At 38.0% G+C, this 20,077-nt stretch overlaps 1 protein-coding gene across 2 annotated transcripts in view; it reads right to left on the bottom strand.

Moving 5' to 3' along the window:
* Sestd1 (SEC14 and spectrin domain containing 1) overlaps positions 1-20,077 on the bottom strand; it is a 53,957-nt gene that overhangs the window by 21,942 nt on the left and 11,938 nt on the right. For both annotated transcript variants that reach the window (XM_051184406.1, XM_051184407.1), the window contains 5 exons: positions 17,138-17,251; positions 11,852-11,965; positions 10,460-10,557; positions 7,403-7,458; positions 4,732-4,943 (listed from right to left, as the gene is read on the bottom strand). In XM_051184406.1, the coding sequence (XP_051040363.1) occupies positions 4,732-4,943; positions 7,403-7,458; positions 10,460-10,557; positions 11,852-11,965; positions 17,138-17,251 (594 nt within the window). The remainder of the gene's footprint in view (positions 1-4,731; positions 4,944-7,402; positions 7,459-10,459; positions 10,558-11,851; positions 11,966-17,137; positions 17,252-20,077) is intronic.

Here is a 20,077-nt window from a genome sequence, read left to right as displayed (position 1 = left end):
GGTGCTCTTCAGAATATAAAAAAGTCTGTTCCTTAACTTCCTCACTGTTTACCTTTCTTTCACCTGAGCTGTCTCTGAGGAGCAGGATTCCAGGCCCTACTTCACTTCACTAGCCAGTATCACTTTCACAAAGAAGACATGAGCAGGTGTGAGTCTGAATTCTGGCTCTGTTCCTACCAGTTGGAAGATTTTGTTTCCTACCTTGAAGAGAGTGTGCAGAGCTGCTTTCAGGAAATGCCAGTGAGTGTACATAAGGCACTCATTACTGTGCCACATTTTAGTGTTAGAAATAACAGTTAAAGCAGACACTTTCATAAGAAACCTATAAACCTTATGGGAAATGCAGATGAGAGACAAACCAAAGAGCCCGAGAGGACAGACAGAAGGAGCTAGAATGCAGGGGAAGTGGGAAAGCAAAGAGGCACAGAGTGACAAACATCTGCAGCAAGTCTTACATGGTGACTGGCATATCCCCATAGCATCCCTGTATGCCATATTTAAAGTAAAGGCCAAGTCTTTCAAGGGGTGGAGGCAGAGGCAGAAGTCAGTCACACCAGGTGCTGTTAGCCCTTCACTTGCTGACTAACCTGACCTCATGTGTCCCTGTGCTACCGCCCCTTCTCCTTCTGGTTCAAGCTCTTACCCTTTTGCCTTCTACACATCATGAAGACCCTGATCAGACACACACCTCTTGATTCCGGATTTCCCTGCCTGTATAACTATAAAAAGCAAACCTTCGTTCTTCATTATTGGTTCATCTGCTGTATTGGTATAGCACACAAAAGCAAGTAAAAATATAGAACTGTAGAGACACTATAAACTTAAATATGAATTTCATATAAAGGAGAGCCATCTCATCGACACAGAAACCCAATTACATGACCAACAATATACACACAGAAACTGATTTTCCTCAGGATGGAACATCATAGTGTATATGCAGTAAGTATATTACTATTTCTAATAAAATTATTCAAACTGAGGTCAAGGCCCAGTAAACAAGTCCATTTAAATGCATCAATGATGGTAGCTTGCCAAATGGTGTTATAAAATTTTCATTTACACTTTACTCAGTCACATATGAATGTTAACTTACTCCAAAGCAGTTCTGTGTACAACCTGTAACAATCTGACCCCTTAAACAGTTATTAATACATCTAAATGCAAAGTATAACCTTGGGAATATGCTCTTAAAACCTATGGGGACAAATATTTGCACAGGCCAAAAATGTCTATGACAATCGCTATTTTTTTTTTTCACAGTTGGACTGCATAAGGGAATATCGGGACACACACAAGGTCAACCCCAGAAGCAGGGCATGCAAGGAAAGCACCTGACTGCAGGAGGGGCACAGGGGGTGAGAACACAACCTCCAGCTGCACACTGACGCCACTGAGTGCAACCTACTTTGCACCTATGGCCTCTCTCTAGAATGGAGAAAAAGTGCACAGAATGTTCCAAAAATAACGCCCACAGTGCTGGCAGAAAAACCACTGCAATAAGTAACAGGAAAGACTACAGCACTCTCCAGTGAAGTGGTGTTATCTATCCCCTATCCAGGAGAACATAGGACCGAATTTTTAACTTCACAGAAGCAGCAAGGAGAATATTTGCATTCCTCATGAAGCCTTATACTGCCTACCTGAACTGGACTGAAAATCATCACAGGACTACTTAGCACACAGTTTATCAGAGCTATCAAAAAGTATCACGCTACTGTTTGGCTACAGCACTACTGATTGCTCATTCGTCATGTTCTCCGCAATGTGACAGTACAGTTATGTGGACAATTTCATTTTCACTGATTTAACATAAACATATGCAGCTTTCCGATTAGCTTTATATAAATGGATTTCCCCCAGATCTGTAAGACACTGTGGTGAATGCCATGTGTTCAGCATATCATTCATGTTACTATAGCTACATTTAAACAGTCACTTTGGCAAGGGAACTAGATCTTTCTTTAAGTTGTGGTCTATGGGAAGTCTACATGCTGAGAATTGGTACTACCGAATATTTACAAGCTTCATGAAGAAAACAGCTGGGTGTGGCCATGCACCTGAAATCCCAGCATTCAGGAAGCTGAGGCACGAGGCAAGAGAATCATGAGCTCAAGGCCTGCCTGGGCTACAAAGTGAGAGCTTGTCTTTAAAAGGTAAACAAACAAACAAACACTACAATCAAATTTATCTGTTCTTAACAGTGACCAGTTAACTATCACCACAGTCATAAAAATCATCAACATCCTGATCACCATCATATAAGCAACATCACCATCACTACAATCATCATCATCATTTCCACCATCACCTCCCTTCTCTAATCTCTTCACTGACCTTTTTAAAAATGCGTTAGTCAATACATTAACTTATTTGATCTTATTGTTTTATCTTATCTATAGAGCAAAGCATACACAGTGATGAATCTTATCTCTATGCATAAACCCCAAAGCCAAAACTTGTTAAAATCATTACTTTAAATCTTCATTTTAAAGTCTCAGTAAATAGGTGTGTCACAGTCTTTACTGCTATAATTTTTCTGTTTGTGGAGGAAGAAACTAGGGCATAAAACAGTCTTCCAAGGTCAACCAGCTCAGACAAAGAAAAGATCAGATCCAGACAGCCTGGGTTCAGACCTGAGTCTTGTCTCCAACACTGTGTCATTTCAACTCTGTGGTTGTCAAAGACAATTCCAACATAAAGGCTAGAACACTCATTGGGCTTAATACAGACTGTCTTAACTTACTAATGAGTACAAAGAAATAGTCACAATTAAACACATGCTCTGACATTTTTAGTTTACATGTGATTAAAGTAAATAAAATCCCCAGTTTTCTGCTTGGAATTCAACATCGTTCTTTCACATCTTGCTTTCCAGGACATCTTACTGATTTACTCACAGGTCAGCAAGCCTCAGCCTGCATGGCAAATCTGGTCCATCCCTAGCTTTGAAAACAAAGTTTTCGCCAGGCATTGGTGGTTCATGCCTTTAATTTCAGCCCTTGGAAGGCAGTGGCAGGCGGATCTCTGTGAGTTTGAGACCAGCCTGGTGAACAAGAGCTAGCTCTAGGACAGCCTCCAAAGCTACACAGGGAAATTCTGTCTTGAAAAACCAACCAACAAATCAATCAATCAATAAATACAATTTAAAAATTAAGTTTTACTGGAAATAGGCCACATACATTCATAGACAAATACTATTATTTATATATTCCTTATACTACAAAGGAAGGCTAAGTAGCTATAACTACAACACTATGTGATCTATAAAGCCTAAATATTTAAATTTAGCCTTTCAGAGAATGTCAGTTAATGGTTTCTAGCATCCAACATTTTGACTTCTCTATGCCACATTAGATAAAGAATTACCAAAGTGTCCAAACTATTACCCATTGGTTATGAAACAACTGGTGAGTTTATTCTGTGTGACACTGCTGTCCTGGACCACAATGAGGCTGGTCTCTCCTGTGTAAAGTCTAGTTTAGTAAATATACACTACCATTAGAGTGCTGTGTTCTGTCCAAACACTAGCCTTTCAAAAGTAGTACATGGTTCAATTTAAGAGGATGCTCTGGAGAATCCAGTGCAACCCAAGACCCCAAATTCCCACTTCCTCATCAAGCTATTCTCTAACCACCACGAAATGCCAAGTCTCCTGTAAACCTTTCTTCTGTGCAGTGAAATAGTCCATATCTGAGAGAATAAAGTCAACTGCTACTTCCTCCCACTAGGCCTTCCCAGACTATAGCAGCCACAGAAATGATCCCTTTGCAAATGCCAGGAGTGCTCTGGTTCTTTCTTTATTAGCAAAACCAAATCTACTTTTATAACTTGTAGAAACTCTAGCACCACACCTGACACATAGGAAGCACTTAATATTTACTTAGAGAATTAATGAATGTAGATTTAAAAACAACACTGCAGCATTCCAGGTTGCTTGTACTTATAGTTATTTACTTGTTTTTAGAGGTTTGTTTTATTTTCCATTACATGAACATGTATGTAAGCGTAGGTACCCTTGGTGAAAAGAAAAGCACACAGCATTGGATTTCCTGGAGCTGGAGTTACAAGTAACTGTGAGCCCCTGAAGTGGGTATTAAATACAAGGTCCTCTGCAAAAACAGTACACTCTTACTGCTGAGTCAGCTCTCCCAGCTGCTACAGCTTGTATCTTTAATTAAATCATTTAAGACTTATTTTCTGAATTGTTCAATAGATAAGAATCCACCATAATCTAAAGAATAGAAATGTCTAGCATTTGTTTTTTTGGTATTTTCAGCCACGTTCCTTATGAAAATAAATTCTAAAAACAACTAAAATTAATAATTAAGTGCATTTAACATCTTGTTAATATCAGAAATAATAGATTTTGTGTTAGAATTACCCATATCATATGTATTACTTTGCTGGGATAGAATACTTTACAGTGATAATAAACAGTCTACAAAGTTTCAGAAATTAAGAATTAATCAAGCAACCATATTCAAGTGTTAAGAATTAAATGAGGATAGAGACCATTTATGTTTCAAACCAGCTGTTTTTGAAGTTCATTCTGTTAGTGAGCTCAGCGATCAATTCCACCACTGCAGAGATAATGTAAGTTTGCTGTAGATAGTCTCTATGACCATTATGAATTCAGTTTTAAATCTGTAAAGTTCCCTATGCAGTCAGACACGTAACAGACATTATCAGGCAATTTTCAAGGATGAGGCACCCCGGCCTGACACCCACCTGTATCACCTTCTGCTGGATCTCCTCTAACTGTGTACGCTTACTGCGCTGCCTGCAGACTTCTTGGTAGCGTGTGTACTGCTCCCGGAGTGAATCTAACAACTTCATAACCTGTGGCTGTGCGAGCAGTTCATCATCCATAGGAGACCACGAGACCCCTCCATCAGAGCCGTTAAATCGACGCTGCTGTAATTCAGATAACAACTCATGCCCTTTACAAACGAAAGATACTTGTAATTAATGCCCACAAAAAAATACAATCCCTACATGTTGATCTTGTACATTACAGTCCCTGCTTTAAAAACTATTCCTTTGCCTTCTAATAAAGAATGAAATACAAGTTAAAACTTCATGTATCACACTGAGTAGGAAAACTGCCTATGTGCATACAGACAAGAACATAATCATTTTACATATATTAGAAAAAATTTTGAAACAAATGGCCAAATGTGTAACTATTTACACCCTATATGCCATACTCAATGTAGAATAGAGTGGTAATCTATATTTATCAGATTCCTGATGGAATAATTACTCAAGATATTGTGTCTATAAATCATCTTTCTCTGTGGAGCAAAATTATACCTGGAATTTCAATTAATAACTGAGGAAATGTGTGACAGTATTTCAGTATCCTGCTCTCAAGCACAGTACTTAAGAAAAAAGTTGCTGTGAAACAAACACATTATCAAAGTAACTGGAGAAAAGTTGTATGACCAAAATAATAGTAAAATAATCTCTACAGAATGTCTAGAACATACACTTACTGATGCATGAACATGCCATAGTAGTAGAATTATGTGTAGTAAGCTCACTCAGGAATCCATTCACACATGAGAAATTAACACAGAAGAATACATAACAAGCTAAAAGCACATTCACAATTTTAAAAATAAAAAGACTGTCTGCTCAGGATAAAGCTATTCTGATTATTACACAGGTATGAAAAATACATACACATTATAAATTTTCTTCTCCTCATCTTTATTTTGGAAGTATCCTATATTTAAATAGCTTCTAAAGTACAGAAAGCATTTTTATTATAGCTTTCAGATATAACCAATTTGAAAACAAATTAAGTTGTTCTAAATCTCCATTATATACTTTCAATGCCTACTTTAAGTATCCATAGCATAAAAAACAAAACTTAGTGCACACATATAAATATTTAAAATGTTCTTAAATTGGTGGCTTAAAATAAAATGCTTTCAAAAATGTTAAGTCATTCATGGAATTAAGTACTCATATAAAACAGTGCTTTTACTGACCAACAATTACAATTCCTAAATATAATCTATAGATTGTTAGTGTTTATTTTTTTCCCTAAGGGACTAAAACCTGTATCAAATTAAAAACTGAAATACAGCTGAATAAATAAGCCAAACCTATTCAGATTTTAAAAAGTTATTCCTAGAATTTTATAATTGGAAAAACATTTGTTTTAAAAGTCTGTGCAAATACTTAAAACACCTATGGATGTTTGCATAGGCTCCCTATATATCTTTTATATCAGAATACATCATTTTCCCCCCACCCTGACAACTGTTATCTTAGCTTTTCTACCAGAGAACACTTACGATAGTTATTTGAGAGAACAATCTGATACCTCATTGCCTGGGCTCAGGTTTTGACTGTATACATGCATAAATAACTCTGTCCACAAAGGATTGAACTGAAGCCCCATGGCTGCTAGGAAAGTACCACTCCTGGGCCACATCTGCAGCCCTTCTTTACATTCTTGATTCTGAAGATGAGGTCTCCACAACTACCTCAAGTCTTCATTGAACTCACTCTGGATCAGGCAGCCTTGAACTTGTTATCCTCCTGACCCTGCCTCCTAGGAACTGTGCCACCAGACCCAGAGGAACTGTTCATGCTTCAGTTTCACACTTCTTGAAAATGATGTAGGAACAAGACCTACCTCATGGACTGTGCTGCAGGGTAAGCAACACATAGAGTACTTAAATCTGTGCCTGGAACCCAGTAAGACTAGAAGTATGAGCTAGTATTTTTCTAGATTAGAAACAAAGCTACAGTATTTCATTAAAAGAATTCCAATTCATTCTCCTAGAATTGATGGATCTCTACTGCAGACATGGGGCAGGCACACACACAGCATGAAGCATGGGGCATCAGTACACAAGGCCACTGCCGAGGGCTGAGTGCCTCACTCAGATGATTACAAACTGCTGTAAATGGTGCCTCTCTGTACTTGGACCTGCTTCGAGCTGTGGTGATAAATTTTCTTAACTGACTCTGAACCACTTATTTACTTAGGTTATTTTTTAATCTCTAAGCCTTGAGTTCTTAAAATATAAAATAGAGACAATAATAGTAATTATCTCCAACATTGTTGAGAGAATACAGTACATAGCAAGCATTCAATAATCCTCATAACAACACAATGAGATAGAATTAAATGTACTTTGTAAAATCCATTTTATAAAACAGGAAATAAATCCAGTATTTCTAGGAAGAGATAATTTGTCATTAATAATTTTTAAATATTATACCAACATCACCAGGTTAATCCTAAAGCAGTTTGAAAACTTCCCTTTAAATTCCACACACATTAACCATATACATGCTGAAGAATTTTTTAAGGAGACTAATACTCTTTACTAGATTCTTACTATTATCAATAATAAATTTTTTTTTTTTTTCACTTTACCTGTCTGAAGAACTGTCTCAGGATCAACAGACGGAAGGAAGTTTAAATCCACAGACCTGGCAGGTACCCAAAAAAAAAAAAAAAAAAAAAAAAAAAAAAAAATGCTGTAATATTCCTATAAATCCACTTCAGAAATTGTTTTGCACATAATACAAGTATTCCAGAAGGATCGAAGGATCGATGCTAACTTCTACCAGATCATTAAAGAGGCAACATCAATGTTCTTCAAACTGCTCTATAACTTAAGGAGTGATTACTATCAAACATATCTGATGAAGTCAAAACCAGAGAGGAACACAGCAAAAAGAGAACAATTTCCCTGAATGAAAATAAATGCAAAAAAACTTTGATATAATATTTGCAAACCAAATTCAACAACACATTAAGAGGATTATATACTTAACTGCCAAGCTAGGCTGGCTTCAGAGCAAATATAAGAATTGTTCAACATACATAATTAATTAATTAAGTGTAATATAGAACACACAGACTTCAGGACAAAAACCTCTACAGACACAAGGAGACAAGGGTTTCTACTCTCTCCATTCTTAATCAAAATAGTGTCTGCAGTCCTAGCTAGAGCAATGACAGAAGAGAAATAAAGGACACAAAAAAGGAGATGAAAAAGTCAAATTGTCCCTTAATGAAGATGACATGATCCATGATCATATAACTAAAACACCCTACAGAGCCAACCAGAAAAGTTTTAGACCTGCTAGACCACCTTCAGCAAAGGAGCAGGAGGCAAAAATCAACATGCAAAGATGACTAACATACATATATACATATATGCATTCATGAGTGGTGTACTAGCAGTTACACTTCATGCCTTCCCTACTGTGGTCCCATTTCTTGGGCAGCTGGACTTCTACCTTCACTTTCTAAACATGTAAGAAAGAGAAAAATTCAAGAAAGATAGAGGAGATAGCAAATCACAGCCAAAGACCATATTGCTATCCGTTAAACTAAACCCTGTAATTTGTTAACTGGTCCATGCCCTCACCTCTCGGGTAGCCAAGATGCTCCCTGAGGGCTAACACAATGAAGGTTGATCAAAATTTGCAAGAGATGGATGGGAATCTATTACCTGAGTATTGAAAAAACCAAATAATAGCATTTGAGTGTGCAAAGAGACAGGCAGACACAAGATTTTATGAATACTTCATGTAGACACACAAGTCAGCACTTCCCAAAGTCTTTCTCAAAACATTAAAATCACTTTAGTAGAGAAAGGGAATGGAGCCATGAGCTATCATCATAAAAGCATGGGGAGATCTAAAGAAGCAGTGCAACAGGCTTTGAGGCTGTGCTTCCTCGGAGCCCTTAAGCCAGGCTCACAGCCATCAGTAGGGCTAGAATGCAGCATTAAACTCTGTCCATCAATTCATTTTCTATGGGTACCTTCTCCGTCTTTCCTGAGAAATAAAAGTGTGTATGACAGCTATATACAAAACACACACTTAGCCATGTATGTATGTATGGATATACTTAGCCATGTATGTATTACATTTTTATATGGTGTTGTGGAACTCTGTTCCCCAGGCAGGAGATGCCAATTGCTGTCATTTACCATCAAAAGACTGTCATAAGACTGGCCCACTAACATACTCTTGTAAGAGGAGAAGGGTGTGTCAGACAGTCCCAGACAGTCTCTTCACCTGCAAGATATACAAGGGGCTGACACATGCTAGATACAGAATCTCTTCTTTGTGATATACCTGCCTATAAGTTGCCTACTGTCTTGTAGGGGCTATCTCACTCATGCTCCCCTAAGTAACCTAAATAAAATTATTGGTTCACCAAGCTATACCTGTGTGGAACCATGACTCTAGTGGGTCATTGGTGCTCTGTCTGGGACGAAAAGGCATTGTCTGTGCTTCCATGGGAGAATCCACACAATACAGGCTGTGTACAAGACATTAACATTTGTGACTATTTTATGGTTTCCTTACTTAGACTGAAATCCAAATTATTTGTTTTTACATTCTGAACTCATTTTAATCAACATCTGGTAAAATTATCATCCTCTTAGTTCCATGTAACCATGCAGTTTCAGCTGACACATGACCATATCTACATTCATAGGTTCCAATGTAGGTTCAAGGTCAGATTTAAAGGAGATAGATGAAAATGCCTGTTGATTTCTGCAAACTTCCTAAGAAGAAAGTGTGTAGTGAGATATTTGCTGTGTCTGCACCTGTGGCACTGACCATGCCCACATGCTCCATGGGGACAGGAGCAGACATGACCTGGGGGACCTAGGTCTGGGGAAGGGGCATGGGAGCGCTCTCTTGCTTGCTGGATGGAGACAGAGAGCATCCGGAGGCATCCTTGGGACTAGGAACTTGCTGGTATTCATCCCTCTCTGTTGTAAGTTATTTCTCCCTGAATAAACTTCTATTCAGCCTATTTGTTTCCACTGATCCTTAATAAAACACAATAAAAGTGCAACTCTAGTAACCATTGACAATCAAAAGCTCAGGGGTAACTTGTATCTTAATGTGCCTTAGCTTTAGGTAGAAAGACAATTGGTCTACCAACCAAAAAGTGAAAACTAGCTGAACCGTAAAGGGCAGTGAACAGTCTGGTAAGGCAGTAAGATAGTAAAGCTACAGACTGATGATACAACTCAACTACACGTCAAGTATGATGAAATACCAAACTCCTTACGTTAAACTTAACAACTATCACCTTTTAGAACAAGAATTCTATATGCCAGACATTTTGGTACTAATAAATTTCAATAACATTATAAGAAATTTATTTCAAGCTGCAGGTGTTTTCAGGAAAAAGCAAAAACCAAGAAGAACAGAAAATGGCTTCATTTTCAAAGAACACTCTTATAACACAACATTTCCCAGTGCAAGGAAAAAAGAATGCAGCCAGGCTCATCAGAAAGTAGCTTTTAGAAGCCAATTTAAGTCAAATGAATGTTATATGAGCAAAGCAAATGCTCATTAGCTGTGTGCAGCAGTTTTGAGTAGAGCTTTCTTCACTATGGGCCTCTTAACTTGAGCCAGCAGCACCCGTAGCCTGCACCATTTGGCCCCCACCTACCTCTCTTTCTCCTGCTCATTCCCCTTATCACTTCCATTGTTAATCAGAGCAAGTTCATCTAGTAATGATGTGGACTCCTTTGTAAACTTCTCAAACACCTGCAACAGGAGATTATATAGAGATACCATGAATAATCTCAAAATCAATACATAATAAGGACTTCAGTTAACAGCAACAGCATTAGTCAGTGGGATTTCTTTTCCTTTACAGAATGTCACATGGTTCAATTCAACCACCAGAAAGCACAACAGTGCAGAGAGCCTGGAACAAAATCACATAGCAAGTAATAAAGAGTTTTAATGGCAACAGAATTTTCAAATACATTGTTCAAACTTTATTTTTAAAATTATAATTTATAAATATAACATATATAATGAATAACATAATTTATTCAAACTTATTTCCATTCTTATCCTTCTTTGAGAAACATCTATATCAGTAACAAATTTTGTAATTTCACAAATGTTGCTGCGACCAGTTGTAACCATCAATTCTAGTTACAGGCCATTCTCTCACCTTACTCTATCACCAGTAATACTGGTCATATTTAATAGTCAAGAGTTTTGCAGAAAAATATATAGTATAAAGATACATTACTTATAATTTTAACATGATTCCATAGTATTTCTGAGAAGATATTTGGGCACATCTGAACACCTGGCAATAAAGTAGACATACAATTGTCTGACAGACGTGTCACTGCTTAGACAGGGCAAGAATGACTATTCATTCAGGGATAACCAAAGTTCCCTGAAGGTAGCACACAACCTCAAGAAACTACTTTAGAGCCCATTCTCTCCACAATTCAATAAAACAATGCTGTGTGACACAGAGCAGCATGTCTCAGAAATCTGGACAAGCAGAAGCTTCCAAAAATGACAAGTTTAGTCTGTCATACTGTGCTGCAGGCTGATAACTCATATGATGAGTATCTTCTGAAATGGTTGTGTCATCGAGATCACCTCTCAAGACATTGTGCTACTGTCAATATACTTTAAGGACAATCTTACCAATCCTGATCCAACGGTAGCAGCTAACACAGAATGTTACTGTACCCTGCCGGGTGGATCTAAATGTTTCAGCTCCATATTCATTTTGTCTTGCTCACAACTGCACAGGCTAGTATTATTACTATTACAGTCTTACAGATACAAATACTAAAACTTGGAGAAATTAAATACATCAATGAAAGCCAGTTTCTGGTATCAGGACTCAACCAAGTGACCCTGACTACAGAGTGTGGGCTCCAAACAATACACTACTACGACACAAACAATGTGCTATGTTTTTATAAAAACAACCTACATCTTAGTTGATTAAAATTAGAAAAGCATTCAATCATATTCATATGTAAAGACATTTGATTATCTTGTTTTATAATAATATACCAACCAGCCTCTTATTTAACCAGTCCATGTGATCGTAGGTAAGACTCCCACCAAAGTCTTCTGTTAACTGGCATGGCTCTATGTAACGAGTCAACTTATTGGCAGACACTAAAATAACCTACAAAGGAAAAGCAAAAATACTAAGTAAATTATTAAAGTCTCTCAAGGTAAAAAGGGGGATAATAGAATTAGGGTGAAACATGCAAACACTGCTTCAAAAATTATAGCAAATTATCATTTATTTAGTTAATGCAACAACATTTCAAATCAATTCAATAAATTATGCTTTTCTAAAAAATCTACCAAAAAATTCTGATGCTGCCAACACTTTAAAAAATACTAGCAGATAATCTATTTTAACCTTTATCAATATTAAAAATCTATTGGTAATGAAACCTTTTCCTTAAAAAAATCATATGAAAAAGAATTTTTGTATCAGTTTAAAAATTAGCTGGCTACACTTAAAATGAGAATGAAGTATTTTCTCAGTAAACCCTGTAGAAATATATACTCCTAACGTCCAGACTATGACATCCAAACACCACTTCTCAGTGAAAGGAACCAGACTAGTCAGGGCACTGACAAAGTAAGCATAAGAAAACTAGCTCACTAAACACTGACAGAGACCACTATGGTAGCACAAAGGGGCCTGAAAAGACCTTCAGTGATTAAAGGTGTCAGTAAAAATACACTGGACTGAAACATTGGCTGGTTTAAAATGTGAGAACTTAAATGATAGTCTTCAGGCTAAGCCAAGGGAGAAAGTCATTGTGCTGGAGACCAGCAGCAGAGTGAGGTAAATATAGGCAGCACCTTTCATAAGAGGGACCCATGGCAGGCACATACCAAGAGAGGGCAAGTCTCTCACTCTGCAAACACCCCAGGAAGGACTTGGAAAAAATACAGTAGAACTAAGAGATTGAGACACTGAATGACACAACATTAACAAAAAGATGGTGGTCAATGACTGAGTCTCGTTATCAAGGAATACATAGCTAGGAGAGGAGCCTTTGGGGAGAAAAATCAAATCTGAATGTGACTGTGGCAATCCAAGTGTTGATATCTGGAAATAAAGGCTGAAGATGGTAAAAGTGTGTTCAGTATACTGCAGGATGCTCATTGCAATGTGCTCACAATGGGAAATGCTGCATCTCTCCAAGATGCAAAAGATGAAATCTGGTCTGTCCAAGAATGACAACAAAGAAACAGGAAATTAAGGTTAAAATGCTTCACATAATGGAAAAGCCCATAATCCTATGACCAGCAACAGGAAAATTATATATTCATTTCCATGGAGCAGACACCATTCAAAAACCTTCTGTGTGTGCACCAGTCCTCAAAGAAAACCTTGACAGATGAAAACAAAACAACAATCGAACCGAATAAAACGAATTTCCAAAAACATAAAACACTGCTAACAACACTTCCAAAAGAGTATAAATTAATTTATTCTGGGCTGTACTTGAACTATGAGTGACTACAGCCTGAAGCACAGATTCAGGTTGCCCCAAATAATGTATGCCGGCATATAAGCAGTTACTCAGATTTTATAGACACAGAAGGAAAGAAAGTGATTAATTTAAGGCCTTTGCCAATCAGCTATCGATTATGTTTTTAGCTTTCAGGTTGGTGGAAGCTAGTGGTCTGGTGTTAATATATTCTGAAGGTTTTTGGCTGTAATTGAAATGACAGTAGATCAGACACAGAGGTAAGCTAGTCAGGGGGCTAAAGATAGTCCAAAGTAATTTGGCTCTAGATCTACAACATTCCAGCATTCCACAAAGTTCCAATAAACATTTATAAAAACTGAAAAGATGAAATGCCGCCAGGGGTGTTCTTGACACAGAAACATAAAGGAAGCTTTTGGTGCTGGGTCTCACCACGGCAAACTTCAGGAAAGGTAATAAGAACAGAGAAGAACATAGATTGGAATAAATATACTTCTATTATTAGGAATGTTTACAGATATAAAGGGGTGGAGGCAGCATTCTGATTTTTAGCGTCTCTGTTTGAGGATAATTAACACCAGTTCTAGTCTTGTCATTAATACACAGACATTGTCCTCTGACCAGTGACATCTGTCGATCATTGGTGAGATGAGGGGCAGAAGGAACTTGAACACACCACTAGTGAAAAGGGAGCTTAACAAAAGTGGGTATGGATTTCACACAGAATGGATACACAGAGAATACTGAGGTTAGCAATGAAAGGAACATTCAGAGAGCAATAAAGGGCACCACAAAGTGAATAGGAGATAGACCACTAGAAGGGAAAAATCACACAGGTGGGAAGGAAAATGAGAAACCAAGTGGGAACAATGGATAGGACCACTAGGTGTTCAGCTGATTAACACTATAGAAAGCTGATAAAAAAAACTTTACTATATTATATATAAAATTCTAAATAATAAAGCACTTAGTCATGCTACAAGAACATCAGTATTTATCACAGAATTATACTATTAAAAATAAGAATATCTACAAAGACATAGGAGATATACATATATATATATATATATATATATATATATATATCCACATTATCAGAAATGACTCCAAGAAAAATAATTTCAATTATATAAGAATCAATGTTGAATTTAATAGCTGGTGCTAAACTTCCTTTTAAAGTTGAATATGTTTAGTGGCAAAATAACCAGTATTTAAAATTAACCTCATCTCTTTAGGACATGCAGATATTAATATGTACAAACTGAATCTCTTCACTGTCTAAGAGGAAATATACTGATACAAGAAGTTTCACTCATTAGACACTTCTATTTTAAGTCAAACATCTATGACATCTGACCAAAGCTGTTCTTTCTTTTATCCCTCAGGATGCTCGGAACTATTCATTCACACAGGAGCAAACACCTATGCCTATGTAGGATGTGACAGGCTTTCATAAAAGGCACTGGATTTTCCTTATTCTGCTCCCCACTGAGTTTGAACAGCTGGTACCTGTTCACTTTTCATTCTCCCAGAGTAATGTTTTCTGCAGGTCCCTCACTAGGAACTACAGTCTGAAGTGCTCACTCTGGTGACAACTGCAGCATTCGGCTTTCTTGGCCTCAGCTTCTTGGGATGTGGTTTCCCACACAAACTGTTAGGACAATACTCTGGACTGGCCATCTTCCTTTAGTTGGCTAGCACACATCTCTCCACTAAGGCCAAGTAACAGTCAAATCTACTATTGACAAAGGCACAAGAACAAGTGGGGAAATAGCTGGCTTCCGCTTAGTATCTAGAAAGCTAGAAAGAGCGCCACTCCAACCAAAGGTACTACAGAGAAATCTGAAGCCTGTCATACATTGGGGAAAATAATAAAACAAAGCCAAGAGCCAAACAACTCATGGCTACTACAACTCAATACTTTCCCTACCTGCTAAAAACCAAAGAAAAGATACTTCGGTTAATATGCAGATACAAATGCTATTTATCTCAATTTTTACTATCTTAAAAGCATACAAGAAACATCACAGTCAAAAGTCAAAGCAAACAATATAAGGGAAAGAAAAGACACAATAATGATATGTCAGGTAGCTGGAACTATGCAAATAGCTATGATGCAGAGACCAAAAGGTCATGGGCACAGATGGATGAGAGTTCACCACAAACAAAAAACAGGCTCCTCGCTTAGAGCCTAATGGGGCTGGATTTTTGGGATATTGCTCCAAGTACCAAAATCTAACGATATTCAAGTTTTATGAGTACAGTGTTGCTGTATTTGCATATAGCCCACATAAAACTCCTGCATACTTTAAATCAAACTTATATTACTTATGATACATAATAAAATGCAAATGGAGGATAAAAAGTTGTTAAAATGTATGGTTTAGGGACAAAGGCTATATTCAGTAAAGAAAGAAGTGTGTCTGTGTATCTGTTCATCTGGAGGGGGGGTGGGTGTTGTTATTATTATTTTTGTTTGTCTGTTCCAAATGCAAATGCCAAAATATAAGTGGAAGCCAGAGGACAACCTTGGATGCCATTTCCTCAGGATCTCATGTGCCATTTACCTCTTTTTTTTTTTTTTTTTTTTTTTTTGTTTTGTTTTGTTTTGTTTTGTTTAAACATAGGGTCCCTCACTGACATCAAGGTCAAAAAGCAGGCTAGGCTGGCTGACTAGTCAGGCCCAGGGACTGGGATTCTCCCCTCCCCAGGACTGGGATTACAATTATGGCCATATGTCTGTCTTTTTCACTTGTGTCCCACCCTTATGCTTGCTCAGAAAGGGTGTTAGCATTGGAGGCATCTCCTGATCCCAGAACTTTTTCAAATATTTTCATATGTGATTTGAATCATCCATGAATGTGAATACTTGGATGGAAGGCTGGGTATGCAAGAATCAAATAGATGCTACACAGCCAAACCATGGCAACAGATAAGGAAACTTCCCAGTGGTCTTGTCAATAAACTTAGCACAACCAAAAACAGAGCCTGAAAATAGATCAAAATTGAGAAAAACTCAAAAAGAGTAAACACCCAAACTGGGCTGGGAACATAGATCCATAACAGAGCATTTGTCCACCATTCACAAGACCGGAGTTCAATCCCCAGAACTTAAATTAAAAAATAAATAAAGGACTAAGAAGAGGCTTATATGGGGTTTAAAATACAACAGAAGACCAAATAAGAAAAGTGAGAAAATTCAAAATCATCTAACTTGGATATAGTTAAAATCCTAGAATTACAGAAAGCGGGGGTACCTATATTTCAAATCAAAATGTCAGAGAATTTTCAAAATTAATGGTGGACACAGTCCAGAGATACAAGAACTAAAGAGACTATCGAGTATAATAAATATCGAATGAAAGATCTACACATGTGGAATAAAAGTGCTGAGAACCAAAATCAAAATGAAATCTTGAAGGTGGCCAAAAGGAAAGAGTGACTTAAACATAAAGGATCAAAGACTAACACAGCTGACTCCGTGTAAGAAAACCCTGAAAATAAACGTGGCACATCACAGACAATACATTCTTACACCCACTCTCTGGTCTAGAGTGGGCTAATATTTGCTACATTTCCTCTTCATAACCATTGTAAACTTTACATACAAAGGCTCTAGCTATCTCAGAGTGTACAGATAGAAATAAAGCTTTTATGGTTTATAAAAAAGGCACAGTCATACAACAAGTGTGTGAGTGCATGGTATACACACTAGTTAAGGTACCGCAGGCACAAAGCAAGCACTTCCAAGCTTGCTTGGAACAATATAACATACACAGTAATATCAGGAAAATCTACTTTCAAAGATACAACACAACTCTTTTTATAAAGATTATGTTTACCTCAAAGCCAAGTCTATCCTTTTCTTTCCAAAAACAAAAATGTGTTACTTTCTTATCCCAGAATTCATCTGGCTTCACTACACATACAAGGGATACTTCAGCTGGAACAACATTCTGCAAAATACAGAAAAATAAGTACAAATTATACATGCAAATGACTTACTAAATGTGCAAGCTACTAGACACTTGTGATTATGCTACAATACTTGAAAAAAGAAATCAAATAATAAAGTAGAAGGAACTCTCCAAACTTCAAAACCTAAATGGCAATAAAGACAGCTACTTAGAAGTTTTCAAACAGTTCTAAACAGATCATACATGTCAATTACATTTGTTATACATAGCATCCCTGCTGGAAGTATAGCTTAGATTAAACCACAAGACGTACATTTTAGCTGAGAAACTATTAAAATTGGTTTTTCTATGGTATGGAACAAATGTTTTCTAACACAACCACCATGAAGAATTTCTTGAGGAAACGAGAAATCCATTTTCTCACAAGGTTAGATCCTTATCTACTATTACATAAAAAGTCAGGATTATTTGTGATTATTAACTGGAAGAAGGGAACAAAACTACCTTTTTACACAACACAATTTCACATTTTCTAAAATGACCAAGAGTGGTAGTTAACATTAGTAACTTGGTAAGTACTTCTCGGGAAGCTGCACAGAAGTATAACTTGGAAATACACCTGCACTCTAACCATTTCTACCAGCATCACAAACTAACTTCCTAAAATGCCCTGTAGAGGCTGCACCACCTAACACTGTCTGGGGTCAGAATGCCTCGCCAGAGCTGCTAATGTGTTCCAAGCTGGATCCCTGCTGAATCAGACCTGACTGGGCACCTCTTCCTCCTCGAATCACTCCTCTACTATCATGCTGAGCTCAAAGCTCCTAGAATGCAAGTCTGAGCCACCCTCCACTTCCTCTGCACAGGATCTTTTTCATTCTGTGTTCTGTACTGAGAGCTCCCTCCTTGAAGGGCTTTTCCTACCATCTTGTGTATGTGTGTTCATGTTGAGTAGATCTGTGTGTCTCTGTGTGTGAGTGTATCTGTCTGTATGTTATCTGTGTGTATCTGTATGTGTGGATATGTGTCTGTGTGTATCTATGTGTATCTGTGTCTGCCTGTGTGTGTATCTGTGTCTCTGTGTCTGTGTGTATCTATGTGTGTGTCTACATCAGTCCTCACAGCTCTCATCACCAGTTAATGCCGCTCATTAATTTCCTTAACTGCTCACAAACTGACTTTTCTTTCATTGGCTCATAAGCTTCCCAATGGCAGGTATCTTATCTATGAATGTCATTCTATATTCTCAGTCTGACATACAGAAGCCATCTCACTCAGGTAACTGTAGCTTAGAGTTTGAGGTAATGAAGCAAGAACAGAAGCTAGGGATGCCTGACTCAGTCTCACCAAAATTTTAACATGCTCTAGACCAGGTCAACATAATACTTCTGAAAGGTCCAGATGAAAAACATATTAGACTGAGGGCCAGAGAATCTCTGTTCCAAATATTCAATTCTGTGGTGGAGTGTAAGCAATAAATGGCTTATACAAATAATGCAAATGATATGCATGGCCAGCTTCTGATATTTATTTAAACCCAAGAGTCCAACCAATACTCTAGGCTATCAAGGGCCACATCAAGTTATAATTTTTGGGAAAGCGATGGAAAATCAACAGCAGCATGTCAATGGGCACAGCAGAAATCCAGTGCTCCTATAATGACTAGGATGCAGCTAAAGTAAGCAAGATAAATGCAACTGTGTCAAACCCTCATCAGAAGGCTGGGAAGTTTAGGGTGCAGTTTATTCACTTACTGACCTATGGAAAAACCAGTGTTTCAAAGTCACTGGACAGGAAAGCTATGAGATGCACGAGAAACAGGGTCCCTCTTTCAGAACATCAGTGACAGGCAGAGCTGCTCTAGGAGACCAGGGGGAGCTCCAAATAGCTGCCCCCCAGCCCCTGAGTCACTTCCTGGGTAGAGATAGTTAATTGGGAGAAAATGGCCAAGGGAATTCTGAAAAAGTTAGATATGAGTCAATCCAAATGTCTAAAACATTAGCTACCAGGGAAGAAGAAATCGCAGTAGGAATTAAGTCCACTGGTTTTTCTACAGGACTGCCACAGATTAGAGTGCAGTTAGTTCACAGCAGGTCCCAAGGGCTCACCTGTGACAGGCAAGTGTCACAAAGAAAGGAAGAGCAAAGGGCCATCAGCAATGGCCTGCCCACCTGAGTGGAATTTAACAACTTCAGGGAAGTCAGGCCAGTCTCTGGGGTTGGGAAAGAAGGTGCTACCACACCTTTGGCAGAGAGGCTGCTATGAGTCACCAATCTTAGAAACTGGTCCTCTGAGGACACCGTTTTAACTCATGACAGAGCATAACGGGGAAGCTTTTAAGTCACATACTTAAGAAGGAAGAATGGGGGATGGAGAGCTGGCTCACGGTGAAGAGCACTGGCTGCTCTCCCAAAGAACCTAGGTTCAATTCCCAGCACCCACATGGCAGCTCACACTGTCTATAGCCCTAATCCCAGAGGATCTGACACCTACTTCTGGTCTCCTTGGTCACCAGGCATAGACATGTATGCAGGTACAACACCCATACAGTTAAAAAAAAATTAAAAAGAATGGAGCAATGGGTAGATAAGTTGTGCTCACTTCAGACAGGTGGGAAAAGCCAAGACCCAACACTTGGGCTATGCCAACTTCCAGTATTCTAGCTACACAAAGCTCTAACACTAAAGCTAAAACCTAAAATTATCTCTCTTTGTTGCCACCCCTCAAATCCTTTCAACACATCCATCCTAAATAAAAGATGAAACATTACACAGGACAAGACTCTCCTAATTGAGGATTTAAAAGTGCAGCCAGTCACTGCTCATGTTCACTGTCCGCCCCCTTCACCCCCCACCCCCGCCTCTG

The sequence above is a fragment of the Phodopus roborovskii genome, unplaced genomic scaffold (assembly GCF_943737965.1).
Source record: "Phodopus roborovskii unplaced genomic scaffold, PHOROB, whole genome shotgun sequence".
In the NCBI taxonomy this organism is placed as follows: domain Eukaryota; kingdom Metazoa; phylum Chordata; class Mammalia; order Rodentia; family Cricetidae; genus Phodopus; species Phodopus roborovskii.
The sequence above is the reverse complement of the archived record's forward strand: the minus strand, read 5'-3'. Positions and strand labels throughout refer to the sequence as shown.